The sequence below is a fragment of the Pterocles gutturalis genome, unplaced genomic scaffold, assembly GCF_000699245.1.
Source record: "Pterocles gutturalis isolate BGI_N339 unplaced genomic scaffold, ASM69924v1 scaffold16880, whole genome shotgun sequence".
Taxonomy (NCBI): domain Eukaryota; kingdom Metazoa; phylum Chordata; class Aves; order Pterocliformes; family Pteroclidae; genus Pterocles; species Pterocles gutturalis.
Genome location: NW_010143735.1, coordinates 1 through 15,325, shown reverse-complemented (window position 1 = coordinate 15,325; position 15,325 = coordinate 1). Strand labels below are relative to the sequence as shown.

Here is a 15,325-nt window from a genome sequence, read left to right as displayed (position 1 = left end):
GCGGGGAGTTTGCGGGAGGGGGGTCCGTCCAGCTGCAGGGGGGCTGCTGCTCTCTTATCCGGCTGGTTTCCAGCTTTTCTGAGCTGGGTGAAACTTTTCTCTAACTCAGAATCGACGAGGAGCTGTTGGGAGATGGTCACAGTTACAGCCCCAAAGCCATTCACTCCTGGCTGACGCGCGTCATGTACAACCGGAGGTCCAAGATCAATCCTCTCTGGAACACCGTCGTCATCGGAGGACACTACAACGGCGAGAGGTGAGCGTGGGGCGGGCTCTGCGCATCCCTCCCTGGGGGCTGCTCCTCCTGGCGCAGGACTCAGGGGGGCTCAGGCTGGGAAAAGCCGAGTCCCTCCCTGCCGCAGCCCTGCCCGCGCAGCTGCCGCGCTCACAGCTCTGTCCCTCCAGCTTCCTCGGTTACGTGGACATGCTCGGCGTGGCCTACGAAGCCCCGACGCTTGCTACGGGTTACGGAGCGTACCTGGCGCAGGTGGGGTCTGCTTTTGCTCAGCCACTAAAGAGCTCTTGACACCGGCTGACGGAACTGGCGAGCTACTGGATTCTATTTTTGTGGTTTTATATTTTTTTCCCCCCCCCCAGCCGTTGATGAGAGAAGTCTTGGAGAAGAAACGCAGCCTGACGAAGGAGGAGGCCCGTGACTTGATCGAGCGCTGCATGAAAATTCTGTATTACAGAGACGCTCGATCGTTCAACAGGGTAAGCGCCCGGCTTTGGTGCGCCTCGGAATGACGTTCCCGGCTTCGCCCCCGGCCACCTCCTGTCTGTGACCTCGGGAAACCTCGGAGTTGGCAGGGAGACGGTGTTTTAAAAGAACCCGTTAGCAGAGCCGTCCTCCAGAGCCCATCTCCCCTGGTGTCCTGCAGCTGCAGAAGAGCTCTTTGAGGCCGAGCGATGCTCACCTCGGGGGTGTTTAGGTCTGATGATGCTTCTCTCCCTGGGGCAGTTGTCACATCCAGCAGCCTTTAGCTTCGGAAGTGTTTGTGTTTACTGCTCCTGCCTCAGCTTGCGCACCCAGGAAAAAGTAAAAACATTCCTGGAGGCCAAGCCACGCTGAAAGAAGCGCGTTCAAAGCAGGGCTGTCACCGCAGCCTCCGACCCATCCGAGCTTTCGCAGGGCTCGTCTTAAATTCGGGAAGTCGGGCTTTCCTGCAAGCTGTCGGCGTTTTCTCTCCGCAGTATGAAATAGCCACTGCGACGGAGAAGGGTGTGGAGCTGGAAGGACCCCTGACGCTGGAAGCCAACTGGGACATAGCGCACCTGGTCAGGTAACGCCCGCGGGGTCGCACGCGCTCCGAGCTCTGGGTCGGCAGTCCGGCCACAGCAGAGGCACAAAATGCTGATTTTGTCAGTGCCGATGTCACACAGCACCCAGGCTGGGTACTATCCTGACCTGATACAAATATCTCCCTGCAGCGGCTTTGAGTGATCCCCGGAGAGCTGCTCCAGGCTGGCGTGGCCGCGGTGTCGCCCTTTACACGTGCTGTCAGTCCGTTACTCCCGCAGAAGCCCTGACCCGACTCGTTTTGGAAATAAAATCAATTTGTTAAGACAAGCCTGTGTGTGTGTGGGAGGGTGGGGCTGGAGCCTGTGGGATGCTGCAGCAATATTTACTGCAGGAAGGCTCCTGGAAGGTTCCCCACAGCTGCCAGCCCTGATTTTTGCCGGAGAAGGGCAGCAAAAAAGTTTTCTTGCCCGGGGTTGGTGCTGTAATCCTCCTGGCTCCGTGCAACAGCCCTGGGTCAGACGGGGACGGAGCGTGTTCCTGACCTGCCTCCGAGCGCCCGCGGTTTCCCCGCTGCGGGAGCTGGCCGGGACCCCACTGGCTTTCTCTGCGGCTGCGTTTCAGTTGAAGGTTCCGAGCTGCAGGTTTGTGGAGCTGGAGAGCAGCAGCTGGAGCGTTTCCCTGCGGGACTCTCAGATCAGCATGGATCGTGGTTGGTGCCCGTTTGCTAAACCTGAAATTAAATATGTGAGTCACGTTAAGATTTGCCCTAATGAAATAAAAACCTACTGACCCGTGAGCACACGCATCCCGGGCAGCATTTCGGCAGCCGGGACCTACATGCAGCATGTCTGGTGTTTGTAATCCACACAACCCCGAATTCTGATCTGGAGAGGCTGAAAGCCTCAGTCAACCTTTAAAAGCCACCTGGGGACAGAATGAAAATGCATCTTTAAAGATGGTTTCTGTTAAAAGAAAAAAATATTTGCACACAGTGCTGCACAGAAAAGTCAGGCAGGTCCGGCTGCGGGTGAGACCAACGGGAGCTGCACGGAGCAGCTCTGCTGGGCTTCGCGTGGCAGGTGGAAGCAGGAGGGAAAGCAGTGCTGCCAGACCCAGCTTCCCCAGTTCACGCAGCCCTGGGCTCCTCTCGGCACCAGCTGCTGTCCCAGCACCTCCGGCCCCGCCGCAGCCGCCCTCCCGGCTCCTCCACCCCGGCCCCAGCTGCTCTCCAGCTCCAGGACCGCGGCAGCATCACCTCCGAGGTGCTCTGGTTCTCTCCACTCACCACAATTAATTAAGATCTTTGGTGGCTCTGCCTGCCGACAGCAGATATGGGGGTGAGAAGGGCTCAGGAACCAAAGATGCTCATCTCGCAGCTCCCCGCAAGCCACTGGCTGCAGCAGCTCACAGAACGTGTTACACCCCATTCAGACCGGGCCAAACCCGGCATTTCTCAGCCTTGTGCGAAATAAAATCGTAAAGAATATTAAGAGTGGTATTTACTACTACCCGGGATAAACAACAGTGAAAATGTTTACTCAGGAGAGTATTTTATTAATGACTTTTCAGACCTTTCTTTAAAAAAAAGAAAAAAAAAAAAAAAGAGCAGGTTGTTCGGCTGAACCTAACCAGGTTAAAGGGCAGGTGGGGGCTGCGGAGAGGGGAACTGGACAGAACCCTGCTGCCAGCGTTAACGACAGCGAAACGCGTTTAATTACCACCCCAGCTCCAGACGTGCTGGAGAGAGGGAACCCAGCCTGCGCCCGGGCACGGCTCGGAGGAATTCCTGATACACATGAGGGGTGAAAGAGTTCTTCAGAATAAACACGCGTGTTTATAAATCCATTTCCCTGGTTTTATTAAATGTTCCACTTATGTACATTGTAAAGATGAACCATTTACAGGTCTGCACATGCTGCCTCCTGCTCTCCTCGGGGCGCGGGGAAGGTTCACAAAACCTCGATGGAAACAGGTGCAGGTGCTTCCGAACGCCGGCTGTCGAAACGCTTTCCGTTTATACCGTAAGACATACCATTAAAAAACCCTCAAACATGCAAATTGTAGAAAAATTGAAGCTGGCAGTGAAAAATAAAAACAAACGTCTTCTTTTTTTTTTTTTTGTGCACGTCACAGTTTGTTTCGTTAAATCCGATTTCTAATTCTAAAGGAACGTAGTGTCTGATGCCTCTGGTTAGAGCAAGTTAACAGGGTTAATGGTCCGAACGGGCTCAACTCCCACCCCCGGCGGAGGAAGGACAAGTCACTCTTGGCTTTCCTCTGCCCCCACGTCCCCTCTGTCCAGAATTCTTTGGAGCAAGGTGGGTGCCGGGTGGTTTTTCCCGGGCAGAGGGGGGGGAAGCGGGAGGGCTGGGAGCTCCCCGCCCGCGGCTCTGGGTTCAGCCCCGCGGCAAAGGGTCGTGGCTCCCAAGCACTGAACAGGCAAAAATGCTTTCGCTTGTGTTTCTACCCTCACAAGCAAAATAATTAATTATTAAAAAAAAAAACCAAAAACCCAAAACCACAAAAAAAACAAACAAACCCAAATCTTAACGGCCAATTATAGAAGGTTCACACGTTAAAGCAAGAACTCATTATCTAAATTTTCCACAAACTTAAATCTCTGGGTCAAGTGTTTAAAAAAAAAAAAATCTGTGTTAAGACAACCCAAAAGATTTATATACTGGTTCATAAGCTACATAGGTTTTTTTTCTCCTTTCTTTAGAAATGGTCACATTGACAATGTAGAATTCAAAACATTTCTGCACAATAAAAACAGAAAACTATGATACAGTGAGGTAAAGAAAACGCAAAAATATTCACCCACAATATATTTTCAGAAAATACCAACACAGTGATTTTTCTTTTAAAAAAGCACAAAACTTATAAATGAACAGCATAAATGGCTATTGATCTGAGTGATCGCCTACGAATTTCCTAAACCCACAAATCCACAGGGAAGTGTAATGGTCTCATCCAACATTTATTTAAAAAATAACCCTTTCCGGATCACGATTCGCAGATCAGTGCTCAGATTTCCATCAGATCCAAGTCAGCATCTTCAAAGCCATAAAACGATTCAGTCTCACTCTCCCCTTCGAAGAGCTGATGGAGGATTTCGGGGTCCGCGGATTCCTCGGCCGGGGTCCGGTCCTGGACCTCGGCCGCTGCCGCCTCCTCCTGCTGCTCGTCGTTCAGCTTCAGCTGCTCCTCGAGCGAGGTGATCAGCTCCTCCTGCATGTCGCCGTTGCGCGTGGGCGAGTTGGCCGTGCCGTCCGGGCCGGGCAGGACGCTGGCCACCAGGAAGGACTGCTGCACGAGTTCAGGAGAGTCACTGATGACCTCCAGGACCTCCGCCAGCCAGCATAAAACCAGCTGGAGAAGAATGTCCGAGTCGCACGTGGAGTCCGCCATCTCCTTGGCTTGTTCTTTCCACTTTTTATGCAAGAAATTTTTCACAGTCCTTTTTATACAAACATCGAGAGGTTGGATTTTGGAGCTGCAGCCGGCAGGGACGACGGCCGGCAGAGTGCTGGAAGCGCTCAGCAAGGACAGTACCTCTTCCGAGAGGTGTGTTCGGTGACAATCCAGCACGAGCATGCCCTTGCTGTTCTGACACTCCGTGTGCTTCTGCCACACTCGGGACGACCACAGCTCCATCACCTCGTCGTCGCTGTATCCGTTCTCCTTCGCTTCCAAGATGATCGATTCCGGCACGTTGGCGGGCTGCTGGACGCGACCCCTGTAGATGACCAGCGCCGGGAGAACGCTTCCGTCGGCGAGGATCGTGAGGACGACGTCGCACCAGGGCTCCCCGGTTCCCACCGTCTGCAAAGCGTTTTCCTTCCTGTCGTCGCTGCTCAGCACCTCCACGTCGAGGAACAGAGAGATTTCGTCGATGGCCGCGATCATGGAGAGAGGCAGGTCTTGAGTGTGGATTTGCCGCTGCACAAACTCGATGAAGCAATTGGCGTTGTCCTCCACGTCTTTGGGGAGAGGGTGAGCCACCGCCCGTCGGGTGTGCGTGCTGAGGTTGTGCCGCAGCATGAACCTCACCGCCCACTCGTAGGAGATCTTGAAGCCACCTTCGAGGGACCGGCCGATCTTGGTGGCTTTCTGGAAGAGAGTCTCCTCGTTGACGGGCAGCTGCTGCTCCCTCTGCGTCAGGACCCATTCCGCCAGCTTCTCTTCCGCCTCTAAGCTGAGGTACTTGCCCTCCGACAGGGACGCCAAGTTCTCTTCTTGGAAAGCTTGAAACCTTCGTAGCCAGCGCTTGATCCGCCTCTGAGGGTTTCGGAAATGCTCTGCAGCCTGCTCAGTGTTGCAGCACAAAGCAAACAGTACGACTCGCAGCTTTTTTACCGACAGCTGCTCCTTTTTGCTCGCAGGCTCGGGCTCCTTCGTCGGCTGCTCATCTTCTGGAGCATTGATATTGAAGCACTCTTCTTCCTGGCAGACCTGAGCCCTGGTGCAGGCTGCTGGGGCCAGTTCAGGCTCCAGGTCATCTTTCGCAGGTACGACCGACTTGGTTTTCACAGCAGCAGCTTTACTCGGGGAATAGGCAGGGCACGGATTCTTCACGCTTTTGTCCTGGGGCTGAACGTGCCTTGAAGGGAGAGAACACAGGACCTTCTTAAAACCGAGAAAATGAAGCTGTTCAGGGAAAACAAACAAACAAAACCCCAAAGCCAAGCCCACACACTGAAACAGATGATGGCAGAAAACAAACAGTTTACCTGGAATGTGATATCCAAGTAGACCCTGTTAGAAAAACAAAACAACACTTTGTAGCTTAGCAAACAAACAGTGCAAAAAAAACCCAACCCAAGTGCTCTTCAGAGAGGAGGATCAGTGTCCTCTGCTGGCTCTTACTCCACCCCTACACGCTGCGGAACAGCTCACGCTCATCCACCCGCTCACACCCTGACCCCCAGCGCCGCCCCGGCCGGGCCAACGAGTGCAGATGCTTGACGGGACAGAGCCACGCTCGTCAGCCATCGTTAGAGACCAACGGCAAACCCCCGTCCGCATGGTACACCCCCAGGGGTGGGGTGAGGAAAGCTCAGCTCTGCCCAGAGCCCCGCAGCCCACGCCCCCAGGTTCTGGGGTAATTCCCAGCGAACGCCGGAGCGGCACTCTTAGGCTCTGTTCAAACCCCAGCAGCAGCTGCTCGCGGCCTCCCGGTGTCACCGAGGTCCAACGATGTCTCAGAGGAACAGAGAGGCCGAAGCTCTGGGCATTGTCTCTCCTGGGAAGATCTCGAGAAGAGCGTTGCCAGCGACACAGCTGAGCTCCAGCCTGGCTTACAGCAACTCGCTCATCTCCAAAACAGAGGAGACCCGTGCAGGCAGCGCAGCAGGTCCCCAGCACCACAGAACCGGGGACTCGTAAGGGCTCAGCCCAACGCTGAGCAAAGATGGTTCTGACCTGGAGTCATATTGATGTATTATTGGGCCTTGCATTAATTTTTTTGCAACTTTTCTGCTCCTTTTCATACTCTTACCTCGGAAAATAATGTTACTAAACTCATGTGATGGATTGAAGACCAGATGTTTGGCCATCACGTCGCCCTCGGATGTTACAAAGAGACAGGAGGAACAGGACAGCTTTACACCACTGGAAGGGGAAAAAAAAGGGGGGAAAAAAAGTGAGCTTACTGTCAGCATCAGATAGGAAAATAAGTCCATCCCCTCACTGACAGTTAGAAAAAACAAAGTCACCCCCCAGTGCACATGGGCAGTGTCCCCTCCCCGAAAGATTAACGCCCACTGGAAGGCGATGGGAGTCTTAGGCAACGTATTGCCCTTAAATCAACATTTTTTCCTGTGTTCCAAAAAAAAAAAAAAAAAAAAGCAGAGTTTCTTCAGAAAGGCAAGAACAGAAGTGGAAGATGGGAAAGCGAACGCGCGTTAGGTTCCCAGGTGATTAAATAAGATGACAAGCGTTCCATTACCAGGCAGTATAGTTTTTAAACAAAGCCAAGTATTTTGGACTCTTCCGAGGAACGTGGTTGCTGGAAGACAAAAGAGTTTACGCAATGTCAGACTTAGCGCTGGGTATTTACAGAGCTCCAAAACCATGCAAAGCACAGCACATCCCCAGAGACAGACCCGACCCGGGGTTTAACAGCATTTTGTCTGCCAGTGTATTCAAGGAAATAAAATTCTGTGTCTAAATAAAAAACTGCACAGTATCACTGACTGCTCTGGGGTCTGTCCACGGTCCTGTGGGCTCACAGAACCATGGCATGATTTTTTTTTTTCTTCTCCTTTTTAAATTAATAAATCTAAGATGAGAATTGTACGAGAAATCCCACTGAGAAATGACCCTTTTCTGCAGCAGGATTTCCCCATGCCCCTTTCTTACAGCACAGACAGCCAGACACAGGGGTGCTGCTGCATTCAGGCAGGAGGAATTTCTACCGCGATGTTCAAAGAATCCCACGTACTTGATCATGTGGTTGGCGTAAGCTCGGGAGCAGCAGGTGCTGTAGCGACACAGCGAACAGTGCACGTAAGTGGGGAAGTGGTTTGGGAAGTCGGGGATTTCGAAGCTGCACTCCAGACAAGTCTGCCTCCCCAAGACACTCCTGCAGAGAAGAGAGATACTGTCAGCGGCGTCCGAACAGGCATCGCTGGAATTCCAACCATCATCAGGACAGAGAACTTCATGACATGTAAACTTTCAGAAGTCTGGAGTCAAGTTTGTCTCATTTTTTTAGGGCGCCTTGGTGTCAGGCTAGATATTTCCCACTTGCCGCAGTCAGCAGTCCACCACTTCAGAGTGGATAATAAATATAAATAAATCTAGAAATACATAAAATAAGGCAGCAGGGCGCAGGGTGGGCAGAAAGCCGTTACGCTGACGAAATTCCAAGGTTTCTGTAAAAGCGCCCAGCTAATTCTGTATGTCCCAGTTTCACCTTAAGGGCTTTCACAACATGACTTAATGCATAAAGTTTCCTTGGCAACTCGTAAGACAGAGCTGCCCAGTGCCGAGGATCCTAACTACACCAAAACTAACTGCATTTCCTTTAAAACCCCCTTTTTAAAATTTGCAATTTAGCAAAACGTTCTGACATTTTTTTGACGGCTCTCTTCTGGACGTTCCTCTGGACAGGCGGGTACAGGAAGATGGGCTGGGGATCGGCAGAAGACGACAGCGGCGTGGTTTCCTGCCCAGTGCCCTGCGACATGTCATTTGAAGATAGCGGCACTGCCCGTGGCTGTCCTCTGGATGCTCTGATTGTCACCTGCAGGAAACACAGACACCCACACCTCCTAAAACACACGGGCAGGAGCGATCCATCCCAACTCGGACTCCTCTGCTTGGAGCAGTCTTTCAGACTCTTGGCAGAGAATGAAGAGGTGCTCCTAGGAGACAATCCACCCCACCCAGGGCAGCAGAGGACACATTCACCTCCTCTCTCTCGCTTTTTATTTCTGTGCAGTACGTGATCACTCACCGCACACACCACAGACAGATGCAGGGTGTTCTGCCCCAGTGAGAGGGGTTTAAACGATACAGACAAAGAAAACCTCAGTCGTGCAGCACTTAATAAACAAACAGACACCAACACAGCCACTCCGGGTGTTTCCCGAGGAAAGAGAGGACAGAGGTCTGCTGTTAACTTGGATTTCTTACCTTGGTTCCAGGTTTCAATCCTTCTAATTGTTTGGGCTTTCGGAAAGTTTTGTGGTGCTGCAGCTTGTGTTCGATTTTATCCTTTGCAAAGAGGAACTGGAGTCTGCACTTGTTGCAGTGATAAACACTCTTCTTCTAAAGCAAAGGCAAAAGAAATATCTCATTGGAGAGAAACAGAAGTCACAACACAGCAGGGTTGGTTGTTAAAAAAAAAAAAAAAAAAAAGGACAGAAGAAAACCACTTTTCTCTCTTTGAAACCAAAGCCAGCCCCATTTTTAATTTGCACCTGAAAGCGCTCCCATCGCAGCATTCCCCTCCTTGCTAAGGCCGGGACCTTGGATGCTTTGGTTTTAAGTTTTTGGGTTTTTTTTAAATTAAAATCACCAGGTTCTGCAAAGACACCAGGCCTGGAAGTGCCACGGAACACACCTTACCCAGCTCATTTAAGCCGGGCAGAGCAGGGCATGGGGCAACGTTCCTCCCAAAGCCGCCGTGCCTCTGCCTCTTACGGGGATCAGCGAAGGACTCCAGGGGCAAATCCTAAGAGCTCTACGATCCCATATGCTGAAAATACGCTTCAGCTGACCCCCGTAAAATATATTGTCAATACAGCCAACATATGTGGAAACACCGAGCTACAAAAATGATATCCGCTGGGGTGCATACCGTATTATTTACTTCTTTATCACCCGGAGAGAAAAAATTTAAAACCCAAATGAACATAGAGCCCACTGTTGGTTAACCATCACACGAAGCAAACACTTCTTGTTTTTTTTCTGCTAAGTACCAACAATCTGCACTCCCCCCGAGGGAGCAGTGCTGTTCTCTCGAGCACAATCCCTCTGAGAAGTCTGGAACGGCAGCACGCAAACTGCATTTGTTGTGGAGTGAATAAACCCCTCTGGCAACCTGCTTTTATTCCACGCAAACGCTCAGCTAACCGCACGCTCGCTGTCCAGTGAACCTCTGCGGAAAGGGAACCACCGGAACGCGACGGGACGCCGGCGCCGACAGTACCTGATGCCTCATGAAGTGCTGCTGGAACGCGTTCCCGTTCTTAAAGACCTTGAGGCAGTAGGGGCAGAGCAGGTGCTGCGTGTCTTCGTGGATCATCCGGAAATGGCTGTCCACCTCTGAATAGAGCGAGGAACGGTACTGACAGACCTGCAGGGGCGGATGGAAACCATGACCAGTGAGATAACACAGGGATCGAGCTCACATCCGCCGCTGCAGCAACGCCCCGATCCCCGGAGATACTGCTGGGGGAGTTCAGGAACCAAGACCCAGAGAACCTGCCAGCCCCGAGACACCACGTCAAGCCGTGTATATTCAGAGCAGTTTGGAGAAATAAGATTTGAACTACTTGTATAAAAAGCAAGTGGTGACAAATCCAGCTCCAGATCCAAGAAAAAAAGAAAAAAGAGAGGAACAGTTAATGCAAAGCGGTTGGAACACATTAAAGAGCAGTTTCTTCAGGGTCTATTTAAAATGCAGAATTTGGAACACAATCTGCTCTAACATCATCTATTTTGTTTCTTCTCGGTTTTTCCTTTTTGGAGGGACAGTGTTAGGACCTCTGGGTGGAGATGACAGGTTCAGAATCAATGGAAGCACAAATCTCACAGCAACCAAGTGTCAAGAAAAGGAATCACACAAACAACATCATCTCATCTGCTCCCGAGTGACAACACCTCTTTACGGCACGGCAATCTGCCTGCAGGTCCTGGGAGAAAAAAAATATTAGGTGCTGAATGCCACTGGGACTAAACAAGTGCCAGCAGCTGAGCCAGGTTCAGAGTGCGGGGAACCGCTGGCAAACACTCAGCTGCTCGTGCTGCCCTAACAGCTACCGGACTTCTCCAAGTCCACTCCTGGAAAAAAAATGCAACGGGCTCCACAGAACTGTTCCGTCGCCCAAGTCTTTTTTGCAGCCACAGAGGTTGGTGAGAAGTGGCAGATTTCCTCTTATGCTCCAGCACTTGTTGATGAAGTCCAGCCCCTAAAGCACTTTTAGTACCTGACAAACATAGGGCATCTCCCCAGGCTTGTGCGTGTCCTTCATGTGCTGCAGGAACATCGGCTCACTCTCGAACGCCCACTCGCAGATCTTGCACTTTGCTGCAAAAGAAAGGAAAAGCAGGTAACAGCTGGGGGACCAAAAAAAAAAAAAATTACAAGTTTCTTTGGTAATAACTGTACTGTAAAAAACTCACACACATCAAAAAACCAGCTCTGAATTCTCTGAATTGGGTAGACAACAAAAAATATTCCAAGAGCCTTCCAAAAGGCAGCGAAAATTCCTTTAAGCAAAACGGTGAGTCCAACAAGATGTCCTAACGTGGAAACTTCAAGTGACTTTAGATCAGGTTTCCACTTACTGCTAAAAATTAAACTCCACCATGACTTTATCATACACTCTAGACAATGTCTGCAGAAATGTAACTCAGGTGGGTTTTTCTGGTGGCCTACAAAGCACCGCACCACGGGGCAAGGCAGGACAGAGACCGAAAGGAACAGCAGCAGCAAAACCCACTCACTCGTTGACTCATAGGGGCTGTGGACGTTCTCCAGGTGACACTGCAGCTGGAAGGGAGTGGAGAACTGTCTGTAACAGTGCTGGCAGATGGTGTGCACGTCCACCTCTCCGTTCTGCTGATCCAGCTCCACGTGGTGCTTCATGTGGTTCATAAACCTTATGGAGGTGAAGGGAAAGGGGGTGAACAGAAATCCCAACTCTCTGCCCCTGGAGCCCTGAAAGCACTGGGAACGCTACACTGGGAGCTTTTTTAGCAGCACTAAGATGTTTCCTTCTTGCTCTTCCCACCAAAAGCCAGCCAAGCCTCCTTTAATCCAGCAATCCCCCGCTCCCTAACTCTAGCAGGAGCGAGGGGACAGATTTAGCGGTACAGAGGCCGTACTATCTGCTTTTGGGCTCTTCTGACCCCAACTTGGCATTCAACTGACAGTGACAAAACATTTCAACTTCCAAGAAAAAAACCCAATAGTCCCGTTATCACAATAAAACAGCAGTGGCTTGCTCAGAAGAATACACGATTGCATAAAAATATTTTCTCCATCTGCTGAAAAAGCATTGACTAAAGATGAGAAGAGCCCTTCTTCAAGAAGAATCGCTTCCTATCATCTACTGAGACCAGTGACGAGCAAAGGAGCATCCTCCGCTGAAGAATATCAACGCAATTATTCTAACCACACAGTCTGCTCAACTTTTTCCCTGACGGAACCGCGTGACGCTGGGCAAATCTCTCCCTTTTGTGCTTCAGTTCTGGTCCTAAGCTACAGCTGCTTACGACTCCTTTTCACGTCCGCAGCCCAGAGGTGCTCAGAACCCTGCAGACTGGTTTCGGGGCACATGGCGTTCCCTTACCGTATGTTGTTCTTTAGCCTCTTGGTGCAGTGCGGACACCTGAAGGAAGCCGGGTACTTGGGGAAGTTCAGCAGCTGGTTCACTCTGCCGTCATCTCTGCCGTAGTAGAAGTCATCTACCAACATGATGAGCTTACTTTGGGACGAGTCAACCACGTTTTCACTCGGCTCTGGAGCTTTAGCGGGTGGGGACAGCGCAGGGATAGGAGTAGAAGAAGGGGGTGAAGCAACAGCTGGAGTTTTTTCTGGAGATGGAGGCTTTGCAGATTGAATATTTGGTTCAGATTCTAGAGATTTTCTTTTCTTGAGGAATTCAACCATTTCAGGGCAGCAGTACTAAAAGAAAAAAAAAAATCCACTCATTAAACTGTACCTAGGAAGAGCTGGATTAACTATTAAACAACGACTAAGCAGTGCTAAGACAAGACAAGAGGAACTCAAGGAAAGAGTAATGCAGATTCAAGATCCCATTTCCCATTTTGAGTGTTCACCCAGTCATATTCTTCCTTACCACAGAAGTCCCTGGTCTCGGGAGAACTGTTCTTTGCACAATCACAAGCAATTAGCCATGAACTGCTCAGCTTCGAGCGGTTACTTACACACATATGTCCTCTTAAAGCTTCAGTGACCCGAAACTGAGCGTCGCACCTTGGGCAGACCTTCCTGCCACCATCTTGCAAATCAAACGTGGGAATAGGAGATGAGCTTACTGTAACAGCAAAAACACAAAACAAACCAAGAAAAATAGAATCCTTACATTTCATCTTAAATCCAGGGAATTTTTCTGGCATAGTCAAACACTTTTGTTTCCAGAGCTGGCTTTTAACTGCTAACTAGACTGGAAGAGGCATGAAAAAGGCAAAAGCATGCAAGCTTCTGACAGTCTGTGTAACAAAACACAGCCCCCTGTAGCTAGAATGAGTGTCTCCAAATTAGACTTAATAAATTAAAAAAAAAAAAAGCAAAAAAAGATCATCTCAACTCATCTGCCCTTTTTCTTTAATCACTTGTTTCCCCTGGTTTTCCATCAGACTAAAATGCCACGTCTTCGCCTCCAGCTGTAGTAAGAAACTCGGAACACAGATGATGTGAAATGAACCCTCAATCAACCTGTGACTCCCCAACACCTTAGGAAGGCGCTTTTTTGGAAGAAGAGAAGCAAAGATTTTATCCTTCTGCCTCCCTGTGCAGAGTATTGCCGGTGCGTGCATTCTCAAGACGGCAGCACGCACACCAATAGTTTTGAAAGCAAGATAACGTATGCAGCAAACATCCACAGACAAAATATAATCACTAGATAAAATGTAAAGATGAATTAACAGCAAAGCTTCCCAAGTATTCATCCCCACTCTGAAATCCCAGGATAGCATTTTTTTATTCCAGAAAAGCTTCTGAATTCTCAGCAGAATGAAGGGAGCTAAGGCAGCTGCTACAGATCGTACCTTTTAACGATGACGACGATGACGACGACTCTGAAACACTGGATCTCTGGGAACCGTGCACGGGGCTGCTGTTGGAAACGACCAGCGGGCCAGGGCTCTGTCCTAACGAAGGAACAGTGTTCAGGGTATTCACTAGCTTAGCAACCTCATTGCTGTTCTCACCAGTCATTCCGGGCCTCTTGACCGTCACAAAGCTCGCAAGGCTCACTGCCGAGGGAACGGATAACACACAACACCGATAAGGAATCGGCAAGAGCTGACCCGCTGTGCGAATCCCGCCCCACCCAGTACGCCTGGGCTCTTGCTCTTCTACCTCCAGTCTTCACCAAAGACGGCCAAGCCATCGGTTACCCTGTCCGGAACGCGAAGGCTGGCAAGGTTGGGACAGTACCTTTCCCTAACTTTCCTGATTACACTCTACGATACGAGCCATGTCCCACCATGAACTAAACAGGTCACTGATGGTCACTTAAATTATTTGTATTTCTGTTCTAAATGCAGAAATGCCTATGGCCACTTGAAGCTAAAAAATAACCTGACTACTTGCCATACGAAGAAGCATTTTTTTCTTTTTTAAATTGATTGTCACTGTTCTTGAGCCATCACTTCCCCTCATTAATTCAGCCAACATTAAAAAAAAAAATAAAAGCAACACGGTGAGTTTCTGCTCGCGTTCATCATCTATTTAACTTCACCTTTCAAAAAATACAAGTGATTGCTTGTATTTTTCACTTTTGGGGACTTCTAGTCCTAGTTCTCAAACCAAACTGGACACGATGGCAGGATTATCCTCGTTTTCCAGGTTGGTAGGAGAGACAAAGCGTGAGTCAGTGACAGAAGCAAAAACAGAACCCAGGAGTTCTGACTCCTGTCTTTTTGCTGCTCCGCACGCCGTACGTTTCAGGAGCAGATTCTAGACAGCGTTACAGGCTCGAGTCCCCTCGCTGTCCGTGTGACCGGGCTGCCCTGGCTGCGGCACAGTTAACCGTCCCAGCGGTGCTGGCTGCCCTGCAGCAGGAGGTGTGGAGGTGCTGGGAGGGGACTTACTTTGCTGTTGCGCCTGGGACTGCGGGACCGTGCTCCGGATGGTGAGCGTGGCCGGAATGACCGTAGTGAAAGTGTTGGTGGCAGGCCGGACGGGCATGGTTGTACCTGGTCTCACCTGGGCCATTTGAGAGAACACCTGAGGAACTCCAACGGTCGGTTTCACAAACTGGGTACCTGGGGCTTCAAAAAACCAAAGGAACAAACAGGGCAGGTCAAGTAATCGAATGCCACTCCTTGCACAGGAATACCCGAGTGCAACCGATTTGCCAACACTGCCGAGCTCCCAAAACTCCTGCTAATTTCAGTGGAAGTTCTGGAAAGTTCAGCACCTTAATTTCACTTCCCAAGCACATTAAAACTGAACATGGATGCAGACAGAGCAAAGATTGTATTCACAATTTTTTTTTTTAGGTGGGATTTTCCAAAAGGCTTTTTGAAGAGGCTACATTATACAGAGCTCTGAGAGGCAGAGATTCCTTCCAGCTGGAAGTCCCCTACTCTGCAAAGTGGTTTGTTACGATGATCAAAGGGCCTGCTCTCTGCAGCCAAACGAGCAGCGGAATTACA

The 15,325-nt window shown here is 50.3% G+C and overlaps 2 protein-coding genes across 2 annotated transcripts in view; one reads left to right on the top strand and one right to left on the bottom strand.

The window, feature by feature from the left end:
* PSMB4 (proteasome (prosome, macropain) subunit, beta type, 4) overlaps positions 1–1,287 on the top strand; it is a gene marked incomplete at its 5' end in the record, with an annotated part of 1,667 nt that extends 380 nt beyond the window's left edge. The window contains 4 exons of the mRNA XM_010084848.1: positions 110–256; positions 406–487; positions 598–714; positions 1,195–1,287. Coding sequence (XP_010083150.1) covers positions 110–256; positions 406–487; positions 598–714; positions 1,195–1,287 — 439 coding nt within the window. The remainder of the gene's footprint in view (positions 1–109; positions 257–405; positions 488–597; positions 715–1,194) is intronic.
* A 2,983-nt stretch (positions 1,288–4,270) lies between these two features.
* Positions 4,271–14,938, bottom strand: POGZ (pogo transposable element with ZNF domain; the record flags this gene model as incomplete). Its single annotated transcript, XM_010084847.1, has 14 exons — positions 4,271–5,846; positions 5,977–6,001; positions 6,744–6,856; positions 7,194–7,253; positions 7,689–7,829; positions 8,320–8,492; positions 8,885–9,019; positions 9,903–10,049; positions 10,903–11,003; positions 11,423–11,577; positions 12,271–12,605; positions 12,869–12,978; positions 13,712–13,938; positions 14,665–14,938. Coding segments are annotated over 14 exons (3,572 nt in total), but the record flags the coding sequence as incomplete, so codon positions are not given.
* Between the last annotated feature and the right edge of the window lie 387 nt (positions 14,939–15,325).